This window comes from Prinia subflava, chromosome 16 (assembly GCF_021018805.1).
Source record: "Prinia subflava isolate CZ2003 ecotype Zambia chromosome 16, Cam_Psub_1.2, whole genome shotgun sequence".
NCBI lineage: Eukaryota > Metazoa > Chordata > Aves > Passeriformes > Cisticolidae > Prinia > Prinia subflava.
The window spans coordinates 12146570-12163964 of record NC_086262.1 but is presented as its reverse complement, the minus strand read 5'-3'; the positions used below and the strand labels follow the sequence as shown (position 1 = coordinate 12163964).

General features: G+C 51.0%; 1 protein-coding gene across 2 annotated transcripts; it reads left to right on the top strand.

Moving 5' to 3' along the window:
• The first annotated feature begins 652 nt into the window (after positions 1-652).
• On the top strand, positions 653-5485 carry ATOX1 (antioxidant 1 copper chaperone). 2 transcript variants are annotated; one of them, XM_063413218.1, is made up of 4 exons: positions 660-795; positions 2102-2177; positions 3429-3585; positions 5268-5485. In XM_063413218.1, exons 1-3 carry the CDS (start codon positions 790-792, stop codon positions 3557-3559), a joined length of 213 nt encoding a protein of 70 aa, XP_063269288.1. In that variant the 5' UTR covers positions 660-789; the 3' UTR covers positions 3560-3585; positions 5268-5485. The 2 variants fall into 2 exon arrangements, with proteins under 2 accessions (XP_063269289.1, XP_063269288.1); XM_063413219.1 differs by lacking the exon at positions 5268-5485 and having other exon boundaries at positions 653-795; positions 3429-4327.
• The last annotated feature ends 11910 nt before the right edge of the window (positions 5486-17395 follow it).

Here is a 17395-nt window from a genome sequence, read left to right as displayed (position 1 = left end):
ACGGGATCCTGGGCATCTCTCTGCAGAGCAATAGTGGGGCAGGGAATTCCTCTTTTATAAAACCATCGGTACAGCAGCAGCAGCAGCATCCTGTGCACCTCCAAAGAAATGCCCTGACCCTCAGCTGGTGTGGCAGAAAACAAGAAATACTCTGGTTGGGTGTCTCAAGAGGAAGATGCTGAAGCCCAGCGAGTGGTCAGAAGTGTCACACACAGCACAGCTCTGCCAGCTCTTCCGAGCCCTGATGTGATGCTGTCTCCTCTCTCCAGCTTCCCTGTGAAAGCACCTGAGCTGCTCCCGGCCCCCGCCACAGCCTCCTTCACCTTGACTCAAGTTTTTTCAGAAAGGGGCCAGGGAAAAAACAAAACAAAACAAAACAAAAACCCACCACAGACACATCTTCAGGGACCAGCACCCTTCTTCTCAACCTGCTCTGCATTAGAGACTCCCCACAAACCTCCCGCCCTCAATATCCAGTCTACCGGAGCTCTCGCAAGCCAACAAATCTCAACACCTCAAAAGGCGGAGAGGAAGGAGCTTTCTTTAGCAGCCTGGCCCCATCTCGATGGCTCTCCCCCGCTCCCTCCCGCAGCCATTTGTCCGTTCGCCTGGCAGCGAGCCCAGCAGCCGTTTCGGAGCTCCGCACGGACCAGGCACGCTCCAAACGCTCCCCACCGCTCTTCCCTTCACCCTCGGTGCCATCCCCGCCTCCCGAGCCGGGCCCGGCCCGCCCCTTCCTCCGCGCCGCGCCCGCAGCCGCGATCGGCGATCCGCGAGCGGAGCTCCGCCATGCCGGTGGGTGCGGGGGCCGCTGTGGGGCCGCTGTGGGGCCGGGGGACGTGGCGGGGCAGGGAGGGCACTGCCCGCTACCGGGAGCGGCCTCGGGGCTTCCTCAGTCCCCGAGGTTCCCCAAACCTCCCGGGCTCTTTCAGGCCCCGAAGCTCTCCCAGCCCCCCAGGGCTCCTCGAGGCTCCTCCAGCCTCTGGGGCTCCCCCAAACCCCCCCGACTCTCCCAGCCCTCGAGGCTCCCCCAGCCCTCGGGCCTCCCCTAGTTCCGCAGGGCTCCCCCAAACTCCGAGGCTCCTCCAGTCCCCCCCAAGGTTTCCCCAGATCCTGCAGCTCCCCCAAACTCTGAGGATCCCCCAGTCTCCCAGGGCTCCCCCAGTCCCAAATTCCCGCAGCCCCACCCAGCTCCCAGGGCTTGGACACAGGAGGGCAGCATTGATGAGCTCTTCCTTCCCCCCTGCCCGCACACCTCTCCAGAGTACCCAGGGCCTTTGGGAAATAAAAACAAAGAAAATGGCAATTACACTGAAAAAAACCCATAATGGAAATCTCCATCCCAAGCTCCTTCCTGGGTGAACGATCCCAAGAAGGTTTTAGCCTCACAGTGGCAGGGGGCACAGGGTGGTTCTGAATAGAAGGAAATATGGATTGCAGACTACAAATGAACAATAGCTTTACTTTTCTAAGGACAGTAAAAAGCACGTGCAAGAGAAGGAAATCAGGACCCATCTGATGCCAAAGGTTGAAGGCAGTGGTTAGTTGCAGGCAAACAGCGTTTTGTTGACCCAGTATTGCTCACAAGCAGTGAAGATATTGGTGGGGAACTAGTGGAGTGAAGGGATGAAAAAACAGCGCTAATGGTCCTTAAATTTCTGGTTTGCTTATGTTTTTATTATGTTGGGGACCAGAAGCTATGTAGACACAAGATTAGGATGGGGAAGCACTGAAAACTTCGCAGGCTTTAGTCAGGACAGCGAGTAGCTGGAGGCAGGAGATTTGCTTCTCCTTGGCTGCCCTGGACAAGCTGAGTAAGTCCAGCAGAGGCCATGGAGATGGCAAGTTGTGCTGACTCTGGAGGTAGCCACACAATCTCCAAAGGCCCCTCAGGATTATGCTGTGGGGAGCAGCACAAGGACACCATGGGGAGGAGTACCAGGAGTTCTCAGTTTTGCTGAGGATCCCTTAGTGGGATGTGTACAGTGCTTTTGGCTTGGAATGCTTAGAACCCACCTCCCGAAGGAAAAAGGCAAGTGTGGAGTGCTCATGGTGTATTTCCAGCTGTGCTCTCCCTGATCCCTCAACTGCCTCTTTCCAGAAACACGAGTTCTTCGTGGACATGACCTGTGAAGGCTGTTCCAACGCGGTCACCCGTGTCCTGCATAAGCTGGGAGGTGAGTCAGTGCTGGGTGTGGGACAGCCAGCTCCAGGGCAGTGCCCTGGGGTCCTCCATCCTGAAGGATAACACTGTGGGGAAAAGTTGAAAGTTGGAAACTTCTCCTTGCTCTGCTCTGCTCCTTAGCTGGTAACAAGTCGCTGGTTGTTTGCAGGTCTGTAACCTTTGGAGAAGTGTCAAGGGAGGGAGGAGCTGCCATGGCTGCAGGTGGCTCTGAGTCACCAGGGCCTCTCCCTGAACCCTCTGGGAAGGACACTGGAGACCCCTGCTCAGGCTGCCAGAAGGAAGGGAGGTGAATATCCTGCCTGGCCTCATTTCCAAGGAGGCCTGGGGTGCCTGTGGTGCTTCCCAAGATGTGGCATCAGCACTCACAGTGAAGAGCTGCTGAGCAGAGCAGGTGGTTGTCTGTGTAGCCTATTTTTAATACCACCTGGAAAATTATAAGCCATGTCTTCTGTTTGCTGGCACTTCCAAAAGAGAGGAATCTGGCCTGCACTCATCAGTTGTGAGGACCTGCTCCCCTCCAAAGGAGAACAGTTTCCAGTCACCAAGGCAAAGGCCTTGCAACTTCTTCCAGAGCCCATTACAAAGCTGTGACAATCCCATTTTCTCTGTGTGTGGTTGTTGGCACCTCCATCACCCTTCAACAGCCTGGCCATGTGATGATGAGGCGTAGCTCTCAAAGCTGATACTTACTTACAGGTTTTGTGAAAATACATAACTGGATAGAGACTGCATGTCCAGTTCTTCTCACTGGGATGAGAGTGGTTCACCTTTATTAGGCACCTTTATTAGGAAATCCTCATGGTAAAATGTCTTTTCCCTCCTTTTACTTCCAGCCATTAGGTGGTACTACCAGTTTAGGCATCTTGTCCTGAGCCTTTGCTAAACCTATCCACACTAAACCAGAGCACAGACTGAGTTTGGAAATGGAAATTTTAGTGGTTGGTTTGAACTCAGCTTACCCTACATGAGTGATTGTGTTGATCCAAGGTGGGGTGAACAGATTAGAGCAGTTGAGAGACTGTGGTGCCTGATGTGGAGCTAGAGCAGATTTGACTTCCTTCATAGCACTCTTGGCAGGACACCAGGTTGGATTTGCTGGCTGATGGTGGTATCAGAGTGTGCTGGCAGGAGATAAATGTCCATTTTACAGATGCCTTGGGGAGCACAGATGTGTGAAGGTGAGCTTTCCCTGTGCTTACACCATTTAGCTGCTTCTAACTATGCAAAATTCTTTTCCTCATAGGTGTCAACTTTGATATTGACCTGCCCAACAAGAAGGTGTTTATTGACTCAGAGCACAGTGTTGACACCCTGTTGGAAACCCTCAAGAAGACTGGAAAGAATGCTTCCTACCTCGGGGAGAAGTCTGCATAGTAGCCTTGCCTTGTGTGAGGAGCTAGGTATATACCAGCTGTATCCAGTGTGAAAGAGAGACATCTGAGCTTTTTCCAGCTCTCCCAGTAAAACAGCATCTTCCTGGAAAGCACAAATTTAAAAAGACTTGCAGGTCCAGCTTCAGCAAACCCCTCATATCAGAGAAGCAGCTGGAGCACACACAGGCTGTTCTGCACAGCCTTTGTGATCCCAGCCTTGGCTGTAGTGGAGAGGTAGAACGCAGCCTCTGTGCCATTCCCAGGTGAACTTAAGGTTTGCCAGAGCATATTGTGCATGAAAACAAAACCCAAACACACTTAACAGCTGGCCAGAGAGAGTGGTGGGCCCCAGGGAGGGCAGTGGGACACAAAGACCCCTTTGGGGGTGTGATGCTGTGGGGTAGCTCTCAGCACAAGGATCTCCAACAGCTGATTCTCTTGATAAGGCTGTTAATCCTCCACTACACTCAAGGATGGACAAACAGCAGCTCCCTGGCACTGGATGTTACATGTTGGGTTTCAGAATAGCTCCCAGTACACACATTCCCTGGCCAACTGTCTACTCCAGTGACAACCTGATTGTTACAGCCTGTCAATTTTCCCAGAATTCCAGCATTATGAATACATGTACAAAACTCTGCTGACTGTAAAATATATTGGCAGACTAGGTTCAATTTCAGTGGAAAAGAATAAAGTGGGAGAGGGCTGCCCACTCACTGCATGTATTGTTCATTAATGTGTAAAATTATTACATGGCATCTCCTAAGAATTTGTTTCTGTCAGTGGAGCTTTCTTATCCAGTGACATTTTTTTAATGGTCGAGTTGGACCATCACAAATACCTAGCACAGATGCACTGAAACCAGTTCATGCTGATTTAATTTCCAGGCAGTAAATTAAATCAGGGATTTATACCAGCAGGAATTAAACTGATACAAGAAAGAGCTGAGCTGATAGTGATGTGTGTGTGATAGATCTACATTGTTTAATAGGCTGACAACAGATGTAAAATCTGCACTTTGTATCATTTGAGCAAGCTCTCGGTGCTTCTTAGAAATTCTTTAAAATCATAGCTGTAATCAAATAACAACCCCACTTCAACAGAGGGAGGCATGCTCTGATATGATCAGTGCCTCAAATAGTATTCAGTGTATTTAATTTTCCTGGTATTGACTGCAAGGCCTGTTGCAGCTTGCAGGGACTTGTGGCTGTGTCAAGTGCCTGCAGAATTCAACTATTACAGCAAAGTCCGTCTCATATAATGGGGATGTGTCTCTTTTCCTGGCCCAGTTTTCCCATTTCTTTCCTTATATGACATCCAGGCAGCCGGTGAGTCAGTTCAGCTGGCCAGCGTGGCAGAACATTTCTCTGGATGCCTTTGTTTCCCTGTTGCATTTTAACTGAAGCTCTTTGACTTACCCAAGGACCTTAAGACCCAAAACAAAGGAGAGCGAGGGGCTGGACTGCCCTTGCAAAATCACTTCAGCAGTCAGGCTAAAAATCCACTAAATGAAAATTTTGCACACCACATAGGGAATGTTTTTGGGGAGGAAGTTGCAAATCCTTGGCTCTGATGGATTGATTTCCTTTGGCCCTCTTCCTGCTTGACCAGCAGAGGGCATCTCTGTATAACATGATCTCCTCTGGTCCTTGGTGTTCTTTTCCATTTATTTACTTATTTATTTATTTATGTATTTATTTACTTTGCAGGAACTCAAACATTACTTCAGCAAAAAGATGTCTTAACTGTCTGCGTGTCTCTCAGCTTGCTGTGTCATCTGAGCTTTGCCAGAGGCTGGAAAGCAGAGGGCTGGTGGGGGGAGACAGCTGGGCCTCCACCTCTGGAAATGGAAAGGTCTGGAGGAGGAGGCTGTGTGCTGTTTCTAGTCCCACAGTAAATCGAGGCTCTGCTTTTAATTTTCAATGCATGTCTGTGTGTCCTGTGTGTCTTTGTAGTGCTTTGAGTGGTTTTCTGTGAAAGAGGCGGCTTTTAGGGATGGAAAACTCCCCTTTCCATGCAAGACGGGTCTCCCAGGAAATTGCAGCTATCCTTAGAAGCTGACTGCAATCTCTGCCTGAGGGACACATCTCAGGAGTACTGTGCTTGAATGCCACTTAGATTCAGTGAATCTGCATCTTGGAAGTTGTTTTTCCATCACAGAACAAACAAACTTTCCATTTGGGATGCAAGTGCTGGGAAGAAGGGACTTTTGCAGCTCCTGTAGGTCCAGGATAACCAAACCAAGTGTCCCTTTCAGCTCGATGTGACCTTGAGACACAAGTGTACAAAAGAGAATGCCTGAGCTGATGAGAAATACAGAGGGGATGGAGGAAGGAGGAGGGTGTGGGCATATTCAAGGTCTGTTATTTCCTTTCCCACTGACCATTCTTACAGACTGTACTGTTGCTTTCATTTAATTCAGGTTTTCAGCCCAGTGGAGGGATTGCATGTGTGTGTCCCAGTCTGCTGTCTCTTGTTTCACATGGGCTATGTCTCCCACACCTACCAGTCACACTGGGCTTGTTCTACAGAAGGGAAAAGCAACTAAAGTTTGGAGAAAAAGTTACTCTGTATTTTAGAGATTTTTCATAACTAATTTAGATTCGTTTTGATGTAACTGCAATTTATTCTTTCTTATGGTAATTTACTGCTTCAAAGTCCTTTACCTTTGATCCAAGCATGATTAATTGCAGTAGATGCACTTGCAGGGGGCTGGAGAGGCATTTCAGGGAATGTGTTGCAGACAATTTTTATTACTGTTGAAATCAAGCAAAGCTAAAGGCTGCAAGTGTAACATCATTGCTTTATTTTCTTGCCTTAAGGCCTCCCAGTTTGGCAGGAAGTTTCCAGAGCCAAGACCCAGAACCACAGCCTATTTCTGCTTTGTGTCCATGCACTCAGATGCCCAGTGTGACCCTTCCTGGGTCCTGGGGAGTGAGTGAATCCCTTTCCCTAGACTGCCTTTGCTGCCCTGAGCTGGTGTTTGCCAATCTCAGTTATTATTTATTGCTTTCATCTTCCTCCCAGGCTTGGCCAGTGCCGGTGGCTCCGCTCTGGTGGCAGTGGCTGGGGGAGGACGTGTGCTGGCAGCCTGGCGAGGAGCTGGGTGGCACAGTGGCCTTGGAGCCAGCAGTCCTTGTGGCACTTGCTGTGTGCCAGGCTGGCAGGGGGCACTGGCAGCATGGTGCCCACACAGGACAGGTCCCACTCTGCCTTGCTGAAACCAGGCTGCTCGTCCTTGGCGTCTGGGGTGCAGCTTACACTGTCAACACTCCCCTGGCTGCTCTGCTCCTCTTTCCTTGCTGTGCTTTGGGTAAAGCCTGCTTAACTCTAAGGCAGATAAGGGAAGGTTTCTACCCACAGCCAGCCAGGAGGATCCTACAGATACCTGAAGCTCCAGCACCCAACTGCAGAGCTGCAGTCAGGGACTGTCAGTCAGTCCCAGCTCTCCCCTCTGTTGTTCAGTGTGGGCAGAGAGGCCAGACACTGCTTTAAGCTCTTGCCTGCTGAGTAATGACACCCTGTGACAGTCTTCATTTTTTAATTTGGGCTGCATTGGGGCTGAATACAGCTGGGATAGGGAAGTTAGGGCAGGATGGTTGAGCGAACAGAGCTGCAGGCCTGCAGGGTGGCTGCCTGAGAGGTTTATGGAAAAGCTTTGGGAGAAAAAACAACCTCATAGACTAAAAGAATTAGAGAGTCACTATCTAAGCAAAGTTTCTTTGTTCCACCACTGCCCAAGTGCAACATCTTCATTCATCATGTCAGCCTGAACTTGATTGCATCTCATGGAGAGGGACCCAGACAAGCCCACATGGATAACGTGGCCACAGTATTTTCCACAGGAAACAATATGCCAGACACTGAGGCTGTGAGGCTGTTTTCAGACAAGGAAATGCTCAGTTTACATTGCAAACAGGAAAGGGTGGCACTTGGAAAAGGAGCTTTCCTATACCACAGACACCCAGGCTCTGCAGGACATCCCAGTGACCTGCTGGAAGAGTGGTGTGTCAGCAGGATGAGCAGCTGGTGAGGTCCATGGTGCATTACCATCCATAAATATGTCATCCCAGCCACAGGGAGACTTCACTGCTAGTTTCTTTCTTCTTTTTGTTTAATTTCTTCACTTCTGGTTTCTTCAGAAGGGTGTCAGCCCAGCTCCAGCTGAACTGTGAGAATCCTCAAACTGCCTCTAGCTGCAGCACCAGTAAGAACTGGGCAAACCCTGAGGGACAGGTTTTAAAAGTTCTTTTGTTTCCCCTGCCTCAAAATGATCTTTTACCCCTGACCCCCCCTCCACAGTGTTTCCAGCAGACAGCATTTACTTTTCACCCATCTCTGTGTTTGCAGCACTGCTGCTGTTCTGGGTGTCATTTTTCACTCAGTGTTACCTTTCCCCACTTTTTAAACAAAAATCTAATTTCGGTGGAAAAGTCTACAGCCTCCAAAGCCCAGTCCTTTATCCACAAAAGAAAAGCCGTGGTTATCCCAAGGCTGCCTTAAACACTACTGGCTTTTGGTCTCTTTCTAATTACCTGATGACAGGCAGGGGATGATTTTAGCCAAAGGAGCAGTTGAACTCAGTCGAACCACCCAGTAAATGAGAGAATTTCCAAAATAGCACTGCAGGCTGCAGAAAGCAGGCAAGGGATAGGAGATCCCCCTCAGTGCCTGCAAATGGTGATTCCTGGTGGCTTGGGGAGGCAAATTGGTGTGAAATTTCAGGGTGGGAAAGAAGGGTTCAGTTTGCAACAGTCTCAGGAATTTCACAGGAGTGTCTGGGTGTTAAGACACGTGGTTACATGGAGGTCTCATTACCAAAAGACGGGGATTTTCGAGTCTTCCTGTGCTTTTAAGTGTTTGCTGTAAGAACCCAGCCCAGGCCTCCACCTTCGCTTACCTGCCTGTTCCCAGCCCAGGCACAGCAGTGGCAGAGCTGGGAGGTGATGAGCACCGTGACTGATGGGATGTGGGCAGGATTATACCCCCACACCTTTGGGGTCAACAATAGCAACATTGCCCTGAGGAGCTGCTCTTTGAGCTAAAGCTGTGCAGCTGGACCTGGAGGCGGTGCTGGGCTGAGTGTTCAGAGTCAAATGCACCACCTGAAGTGGTCAAACATCTCTGCAAATGATGTGATCCCTCAGATGGACTCCAGAGTAGCTGCAAAAAGCTTGGTGGTCTCTCTGAACTAGATCTTTTCAATAAAGCCTGCAAAGACCAATCTACCTTGTCATGAGGCCACAGCTGGGCTGAGGCCCCTCTGTGCTGGATGATTTGCAGAACTGTCCCAGTGCAGCACTGACATACCAGAGCAACATCAAAGGTCTGGCTGGTTCCCAACTCCCCTGTTGATACATGCAGATTCCCTGAGTGATTATCACAGGCAGCTTTCCACATTGCAGCTCCCAAAGCAGTGAAACACACAGGGACTTGACAGACTCCCCCTCCAAAACAGGAAAACACACAGGCTTCTGACAGACTCCCCCTCCAAGACTGTGGCAGCATAAATAGAAAAAAAAACCACCCAACAAATCAAACAAACAAAAACCAGGCTTAATTAAGGACTTCAAGAGCAGGAAATGTGCACACGTGTGCTTGCCAGAGCACAAATATTTTCTTTTGGAGCTGCTTTCTCCAAGGGTTCAGTAAGGTGAGGGAGGCTGGGTTACAGAGCAAGGGTAGCAAACAGTTCCCAGCCCCTCCGGAAGGCAGCGGCCACAGGGCACTGCTGTTCTGCATCCTTCCCCATGCTCCAGTCTTTGGCTTTAGGCTCCCACAGTATATACTGAAGCTATTCAACCATTTGGCTAAAAGCAGATGGGGAGGGAGAGAAAACAAAGTCAACCGAGAGGGAGAAAGGCAGCTTTTATGCAGCCTCTGTTTGCAAAAGACAGCCCAAGCCCCTTTTGGACTAAGGTTTACTTTATTGGGCTCTGGAGAGCCGAGATTCACAGCCCCACAGCTGCTGCAGGCAGTGGCACATTGGGGCAGCAGCAGGGAGAGGGTGGGAGCCAGCTCTGATAAGTGAGCAGCTCCCTCTGAGGGGCTGTGGGATACACAGGACACCATGTGAGGACCCTGGCAGCTCTGGGGGGAGCAGATCTGCCCTCTGACTCCTCTGCTACAAGGGCCTGTCCCAGGTCCCCTGAAGGGATGAGGGAAACTGGTCTGCACTGACTGGAGCCTTCAGCCTGGCCCTTCCTGCTATTGTCCCTGATGTCTGTTCCTGAGCACCTCCCAAAGCACTGCTGGGTGCTGCAGAACTGGCTTCACATTTCCTCCTCACCAGTCCAGACTAATGGGTTAAGGTCACCTGGGCATGACACAGGCAAAAGACAGATCCTGCATCATTTCAGACTTTTCCACAATTCCCAGCTGGCATGAAATTCCCAGGGTAGGACCATCTCTCTCAGCCCATCTGAGACCTGCTCACCCATTTTCAACAGATGGATGAGAAAATGTTAAAACAACAAACACAGCTCATCCCCTTGTAAATGAAAGGAGATGCCTGAACGGAGCAGGAATCCACTGTGTGCAAGTATCCTCCTGCTCCATTTGAGATGGAGTAATTTCCCCCCCTCCGAAGCTCCTGCTGGGCTATGGGCAGAGCTTGGCCCAAAGAAACCAATGTCAGCAGGGTGCACAATGCCCAGCAATGACAACAGGGGCCTCGAGCTTAATCTGTTGTGCACAGCTTCAAAAAACCCAGCCCACACAGCTATTGTCAGGGTGATCCCACCGATGGCATCATCGGTCTGCTTGGGACACGGGGCTGTCTCCAGGGCTCAGGGCGGGCGTGCTGGGGAGCAGCCCTGCTGTCCCTGGGGCTGTCCCTCATTCTGTGCACAAGTCACAGCACAGGCTTGTGCTGTGCTGCTCTACAAATAGAGCCCAAGGTCCTTTGGCTTTTCCCTTGTCTTTGTCAGCTGGTGGGAGTTGGTTATTATTATTGTATTATTATTTTATTATCCCCACCAAGGCATGAGACAAAGGGCCTCCCTTTGTTGGAGAAAACTCTGACACCAGCATTTGCATCTCTATTTCCCTGTGGTGTTTCCTTCCCCTGCATCTGTCCAGTGCTCCATGCCTGTGCCCTCCCAGGAGCAGCCAGCAAAGCAGGCAGCTCAGTGGGAACGATCCAATTTCCAGGGCAACTGGGACGGGACTGAGTCCAGAGTGTCCTCGATACACAGAGCTGCTCTTATTTCTCCACAGTTTCCTCTCCGTTTGCTTTCTTAATTCAGCCTGTCCTTTGCCAGGGAAGAGGCCAAAAAAGCAGAGATGTGGCACATCCAGAGTCCTCCCAGCTGCTGGCTTACAACTGCTGGGGGATTCTTAGCTTTCCAGTTTCAGGAGCAGCCCTCCAAGCTTGCCTTGCCCTGAGGTCAAAATATGTCAAAATATGGTCAAAGCAAGAGCTCAGGAAGGCAGGCCAGCTCTGACTCTATGGGCTTTGTCCTGAGCTTCTCACCCAGGGTCCATGTTCTGAAGACACAGATGTATATCCCCAGGTATGGATCACCATCCTTTGCTACTAGTGCTGCTCACCTCTGCTATGAACAGCTGAGGATACAAGCCCTGGTGTGTCCAGAGGAAAACCAGAAACACTTAGTCCAGAAATCATCTCAGCAAAGGGTCTTCAACCCCCTCCTCCCATACTTTTGCTTTCTTTCTCTCTGGCAGAGAACTGTTCACAATTCCTCCAGACAGGGTCTCAACATGCCAGTGGAATGGCACAGGCTCAGCTGCACCCCAGGCCTTGCAAGAAGCCAGCAAACCTTCCCTGTGGGCCACCCAGAGATCCAATGAACAACAGGAGCTGCACTTGGGATCAATGCTGAAGAGCCACTTGGAGGCAAAGGGAGCTGGGCATGAACTGCTCTTTGCCATGGAAAACAATAGACCCAACCCAATGCCAGAGAGGTTTAAAATTCACCCCTAGAGCAGGATAATGCTGAAAACCTCCAGCTGTTATTTCCAGATTTGCAACCCCAACAGAGGAGCAGCCAATTCCTGCCAGAGCAGCAAACTTGTTAGTGTGTCTGTAAAAAATGAAGGCCAGACACTGCTCCCCACGCCCGCATTGTCCCTCTGTCCCCGGCTGTCTCAGCCTCGCAGCATGCGGGGGAGCAGGAGGGAAAGTGTCCCTGTCCCAGCTGCAATGAGCCCTCCCTGGCTTTCAGGGCAGACTTTGCTCCTGGGCTGGGGGCCAGCAGCTGGAGCCCCTCCCCAGACACGTCAGGCTGGGACCACGCTCCAGATGTGGCCATTGGCAGGTGCAGAAAGAGGGGCCAGGAGATGGGATCTCGCTCCTCTCTTCATTTCTTCCAGAAAATCAGGGAGAGGGATGAACTTTCTGATTCCACTGGAAATGGTTGAACACAGAGAGATTTGGGGAGGGGACAGAGAAACAGGGGTCACTTCTGATCCAGCCTTTTCACCCACAGTTTCCACCCAGAAGCAGCACAGATTCCCTTGGTAGCACTCGCCATTTCTAATGCCTTGGAGAAAAACCAGCATGAACAGCCCAGCCTTGAGAGAGGTGGCATCCATGCCAGGCCAGGCACACCTCAGGCAGTGAGGACCTCTGTTCTTGGTGGTTGCAGTGGATGATTTTTAAAGGTCCCTTCCAATCCAAACTCTTGTATGGTTCTGGGATTCTCCAGAGCTGCCTGGGGGAGAGGAGCAGGAAAGGAACCCTTGGGCACAGGCAGGAGCCAAGCTCCCCCAGCAGCTGCTTGGATGCCCTTGCTGTCCACAGCTTCATCAGCCTCTGTGTGCATTGGTGAAGGGAACAGATGAACATCCCCACAGCAGGTTTGGTGCCTGGATCCAGCTGGGTGGGCATCAATAACTCAAAAGCACAGTGGTCTCCCTCCTGGGCCTCCAGAGGGGCCCAGACTATTCCCTGCACCACCCCACTCATTGAGAAAGCTGCTGGTTCCTAAATTTCCCAGTTCCCACCTTTTCCCCCTAAGTGAACAATAGAATATTTTGACTGTTCATGCCATTAAAAATCCACTTCATTAATCCTGGGCAGTCTTGCTCCCTGGGGTGATGTGGCAGGCATGGGAGAGAAGATGCAGTGGGTAACTTCGGGTATGTCTGAAATTAAGCGACTGGGGAGTAACAGCAACAGTGTTTGTGTCTCATCTCTGGAATTTTCTGGTAAGTCTTTGCAGATGCCTGATACAATTAATGTTCATTAGCAGTCTCACAGCAGCATTACACAGGAAAGTCCAGTGTTCTCTCTCTCCCACATTTCAGCAAGGATGTTTTCTCTCTGCTTTCCCCATAAAATAGAAGCTTAAAGGGGACTCCTCTGAATCTGATATTTTTTTTAAACTGTGATTCTTGTCCCTCCATCTCCTTAAACAGCTGCTGATAACATATGCAGGGCACACAGTCTGGGGAAGCACTGCTAATTTTAGCAGCAGGTCCTGAGGGAGGGACCCTGCTCTGGGCCAGGCGCAGGATGGAAAGTCACAGCGTTTGCTCAGGGCCCCACATGACCTCGCTATTCTGGGGCTGCCCACGTCCCACCTTGCCCCAAGCCCACAGTCACAGTGTGGCATCAGCCCCCAGCCTTCCCACAGCCCAGCTATTCCTGCCCACAGCACCGCTCCTGCCAAACCCCAGCCAAACAGGATGGTGTTTTTTGGAAGGGAAGTAAACAAGCTTCGGGGCTAAATTGGGATCCCCAGAATTCATCACACCAAAGCAGTGATGGATGAGGTATTTTCTGCCCACATATGTCCGCTGTATTTTCAACCAGCTAAGGGGGTTGTGTCCTCTTGGGTTTCCTTTACTCCCTGATCAGTGAAATTCCATCAAGCTCCACACAGATGATGCAAATGATTCCTCCACTGACTGGCCCTTGCTAGGAACAGAATGTCTATACATGGCCTTAAAGATCTGAATTGCTCAAGGTGAGAGGATATTAAGGAACTTGAACTCCCCAGAGTAAAATCCACACTGGACAGGGGAGCTTAGAGAGGTTCAAAAGTGCACAGGAGATGATTTGAAAGGAGCCAGCAAGCAGAGATGGTGTGGAGGTCAGTGCTTGCACTTGGTGTTAGCCTGGAGTGGCTGTGTTTGTAAATCACAGTCACCAGATGCTAAAATCCCAGAGTGGCTCCCAGCCCTGCCTGCCTGACCCTACAGCCCTTCACACGGCTCCTGCACAACAGGGGTGGCTCACGCTCACGAAATATCCTGCCCCAAAATCTTCTTGTCAAAAAATATTTCCTGTGATCTCCCCTAATATCATCTTTGCCAGCTTCTACAGCTGCCTGTGAGGGGCTGTGGTGGTGTAACCCCAATGGGCAGCCAAGCACCAACACAGTTTCTTGCTTTTCCCTCTGTACCCAGTCCTTCCAAATGCATGTTGCCAAAACCAACCCCATTTTGTCTCCTCTGGGGGACACCCTGTTCATGGAGCCTCCTGTACCCGGCAGCCTGGCCCAGTCTCTGGTACATCTCAAGCCAGGGCTTGTTCTGAAGTGAGCTCAGCTCGAGCAGAAAGTGTCAGAGCAATAGACAGAAAAATGTGGATGCTCAGGGTGGATGGGGGCAGGCTCAGCCGGGGCTGGCCCGAGCACCTCAGGCACCTCAAGCACCGTGTCCTGTGTGTCCCCAGCCCCAGCACAGCTCGGTTCCCTCGCAGGGATGCTGCAGAGGCTCATCCACCAGCAGGGCTGGAGGGGATGTGGCCTCTGGGGATGGCTCTGTCCAGAGCCTTTCCTTGTGTCACAGCAGGACGTGGGGCAGAGGGCAGTAAACCTGTCCTGCCCTCTAGCCCTGCAGCCTGCTCCCAGGCCATGACTCACTGCAGAGCCCTGCACAGCTTTCCATCCCTGCCCTGCTGGCCTTACAGCTGAGAATCTGCAATGAAATCCACTCCTCCTTCTCCTTCTGCTTCTGACCAGCACCCCAGTGCAGGCATTGGAGGAGACTGTGAGCATCCATCTGCTCCATCTGAAGCAGGCACAGTCCTACAGCTCAGCTGAGGGACAGAGTCCCATCCCCCTGGGAAGAATCCCTTGCCCCACACAGGACAAGGACAGCCACTCTCAGGGCATGTTCCAAGGGCAGTTTGGGTTCATCCTGCCCTGTGCAGATGGTGTTTCCAGTGGCCCTGCATGTGCTTAGTGCAAGGCCAGGGAGCACAGCCCTTCTGCCTCTGATCTGCTTCTGAAATGGAAAAAAACAGAAACTATCCAGCTGACACCCTCCCAGAGAGCAGGAGAGATGGGAAATTCCTGGATAAGCAGATTCCTCTCTGCTCTGCATTTACTCTCAGCTTTTCCTGAGCTGGGTGCTGGGCTCCCACCCCTGCAGCCTTTGACTTTCCCCACACTGCCCAGCACCTGTGAGGAGCTCAGCCTTCAGCCACACACCCAGGGATGAAGACTCAGCAAATTACATTCCAACGGTGGTTCCAGGGCATCCTGTTTATTTATATGCACTTTGGGTTCATTGTTTTGCAGCAGTATCCATCGGAAATTAATGCAGACACATCCTCTAGAGAAAAACTCATTAGAGAATCCCTCCCAGAGCAGAGGGGAGGAAAGGCTCCTCACACTGACAGACTTGTGAGCAGAGGACAGCAGGATTATTAATCCACACTTGTATCATTCCTACAGAGCTGCTCACTTGCCTTTTTCTCCATCTCTTACAGTGGAATTTTTCCCCTCTTGGAAAGCACCAGGATTTTCTCAACTGCACCAGCCCAGATCTGCCCACCCTGGCTCAAAGCAGGATGAAGAAATTTGGATTTTGAACTGAGGTTAGCTGAAGTTCAAGCCTCACCCCTCCAGACTTCTTGGCTTTGCTGTAAAATGAGCTCAAGCCTCAAAGGGTCTTGCCCCGTTTGCTGTTTCCATCGGAGTTTGTGCAGGCACTTGAGCTGGGAACGAGTGCTGGGAGCCCTGGGGTTCATCTGCTGTGCCCAAAGCACCCACTGGCACATGGTCAGGAGCCTGAGCTGGATCTGCTGCAGCCCCACCAGGGTTCCTGGGGCTGAGGAGGCCCCTTGGGCAATCTCCTGCCCATCCAGTGCCCCAGATTGTATAAGACAGCTTTTTAAATACATGTGAGATTCAGTTTTCCTCCTGGCAGCCTGACACCCAAATCTCCTCTTTGATGACCCCACTAAGCCTTGCAAGAGTGGAAAGGACTTCCCAGGACTTCCTTTGCAAGCTCTCAGTCATTTCTGGAGCTCTTTAGAGCTGCTGAGTTTAAAGAGCCAGCCAGTTGCTCCAGGCTCTTTGTGATCCCACTTCATCCCACTGCTGATGCCTGGCAATGTGTCCTTCCCCAGGTGCAGGACCTGGCTCTCCCCACCATGTGTGTGAATCACAGTGAGGACCCCTCACTCCCACCCCCCAGGGCTCCCTGGATGAGCTTGGGGGCCATTTCCAGATGTGACTGCATCACTGCTTTTTGCTCTTGCTGAGACCCAGGGTCTAAGCCACCACATCCATAAAGAAATCCCTGCTATAATTATCTCCATGGCACTATCATTTGTTTAAGCCCTTAGCAGAGGGCTTAACTTCAGGCTACAGTGCAGAGCAATTGCCACGTTGTCAGTTAGAAAAGTCGTGGTTTCTTTTCTCTTCTTTTTTTTTCCCCTCTCTAAAATTTTTTCCAGATGTCTTTTTTTTTTTTTTTCCTTAGGAGAAGAACCAGCAGCAGCACAATTTCAATGCGAGCCGTGACTAATCCACTGCAGAGAGCATTCAACAGCTGTGTTCAACTCCTTGGGTTATGACTCAAGCAAATGAAACTCTGGCTTAGGGGATGTGTGACCTCTGGAGCCAAACTGGACCTACAAGTGGCTCTGGGCTGCCCCTGGGAGCTACAGACTCTTGTGCGGGGAGGACAAGGTGCTCCAGTTGGTTGCATTAACAGGACCCATGGAGTCCTAGACACCATCATAAATCCAGCCTCCACAGGGACCTGAGAGGGTCATGTGGAATATTCATGGATGTCTGAGTGCTATCAGCATCCATATATGAGTACCCAAGGACGGCTTTTGGGAAGTGTGCTGCCAAGTAAAGAAATGGGTGAAGATTTTCTTTTGTTCTTTGCCACCAGTCTCCTGAGCTGCCTGATCACAGTGATTGGCCTGTTCACTGGGAAGTCATGATGGGTTTTCATGAACCCTTCCCCCATTCTTTCCCCTCCACCTTCCCTTTCTGTTCTGTTTACATTTTGTTCCTTGTTGGCCATGGGATGTTTAGTCTTACATCTGATCTCTCACATGCAGCAGAAGTGGTGCAAGGCCAGATGAGGAGTGAGCTGATACAGAGCCACACACACAAAGGCATCCTACAGAGCAGGGAGCCAGCACACCTGGCAGGTCACCGTGGGCCAGGCCCTGTGTTGCCACCTAAATCCTCAGCAACATCAGTGGGAAGAGTTAAGCACCCAGGTCTGTGTCTCAGCCCTCTCAAAAATAGCACATAATCAATCAAGAATGAACGCAAACCCCAGGCAGCCAAGACAAAACACGATGCTGAGTTTTGCTGTGATCTCGGGTGTCCTTCACCCAGCATCCACAATCACACTGCTGGTGCCCAGATGTCCCCAGTCCTGCTGCCTACACAAAACACCATCTTTCCAACAGCCCCTGGAGAGCAGCCCCGGGGTGAGGTCTGGTGCCACGGGAGGATCACAAGCTGCAAAGAGCTGGATTATCCACAGGGCTCAGGACAGCCCTGTATGGCACCAAGACATTCTTCAAAGTGTAGCAATTTTTGGCTACTGGTTCTCCTTTGCAGGGCAGTGCCAAGGCCATGCTGGTGCTGGGGGAGCAGATGCACTTCAGATC

Excerpts from the sequence above, each read along its gene's own strand:
- ATOX1 (XM_063413218.1), top strand. Across the intron at positions 2,178-3,428 it reads TGTCCTGCATAAGCTGGGAG|GTGTCAACTTTGATATTGAC; the intron begins GTGAGTCAGTGC and ends TTTTCCTCATAG.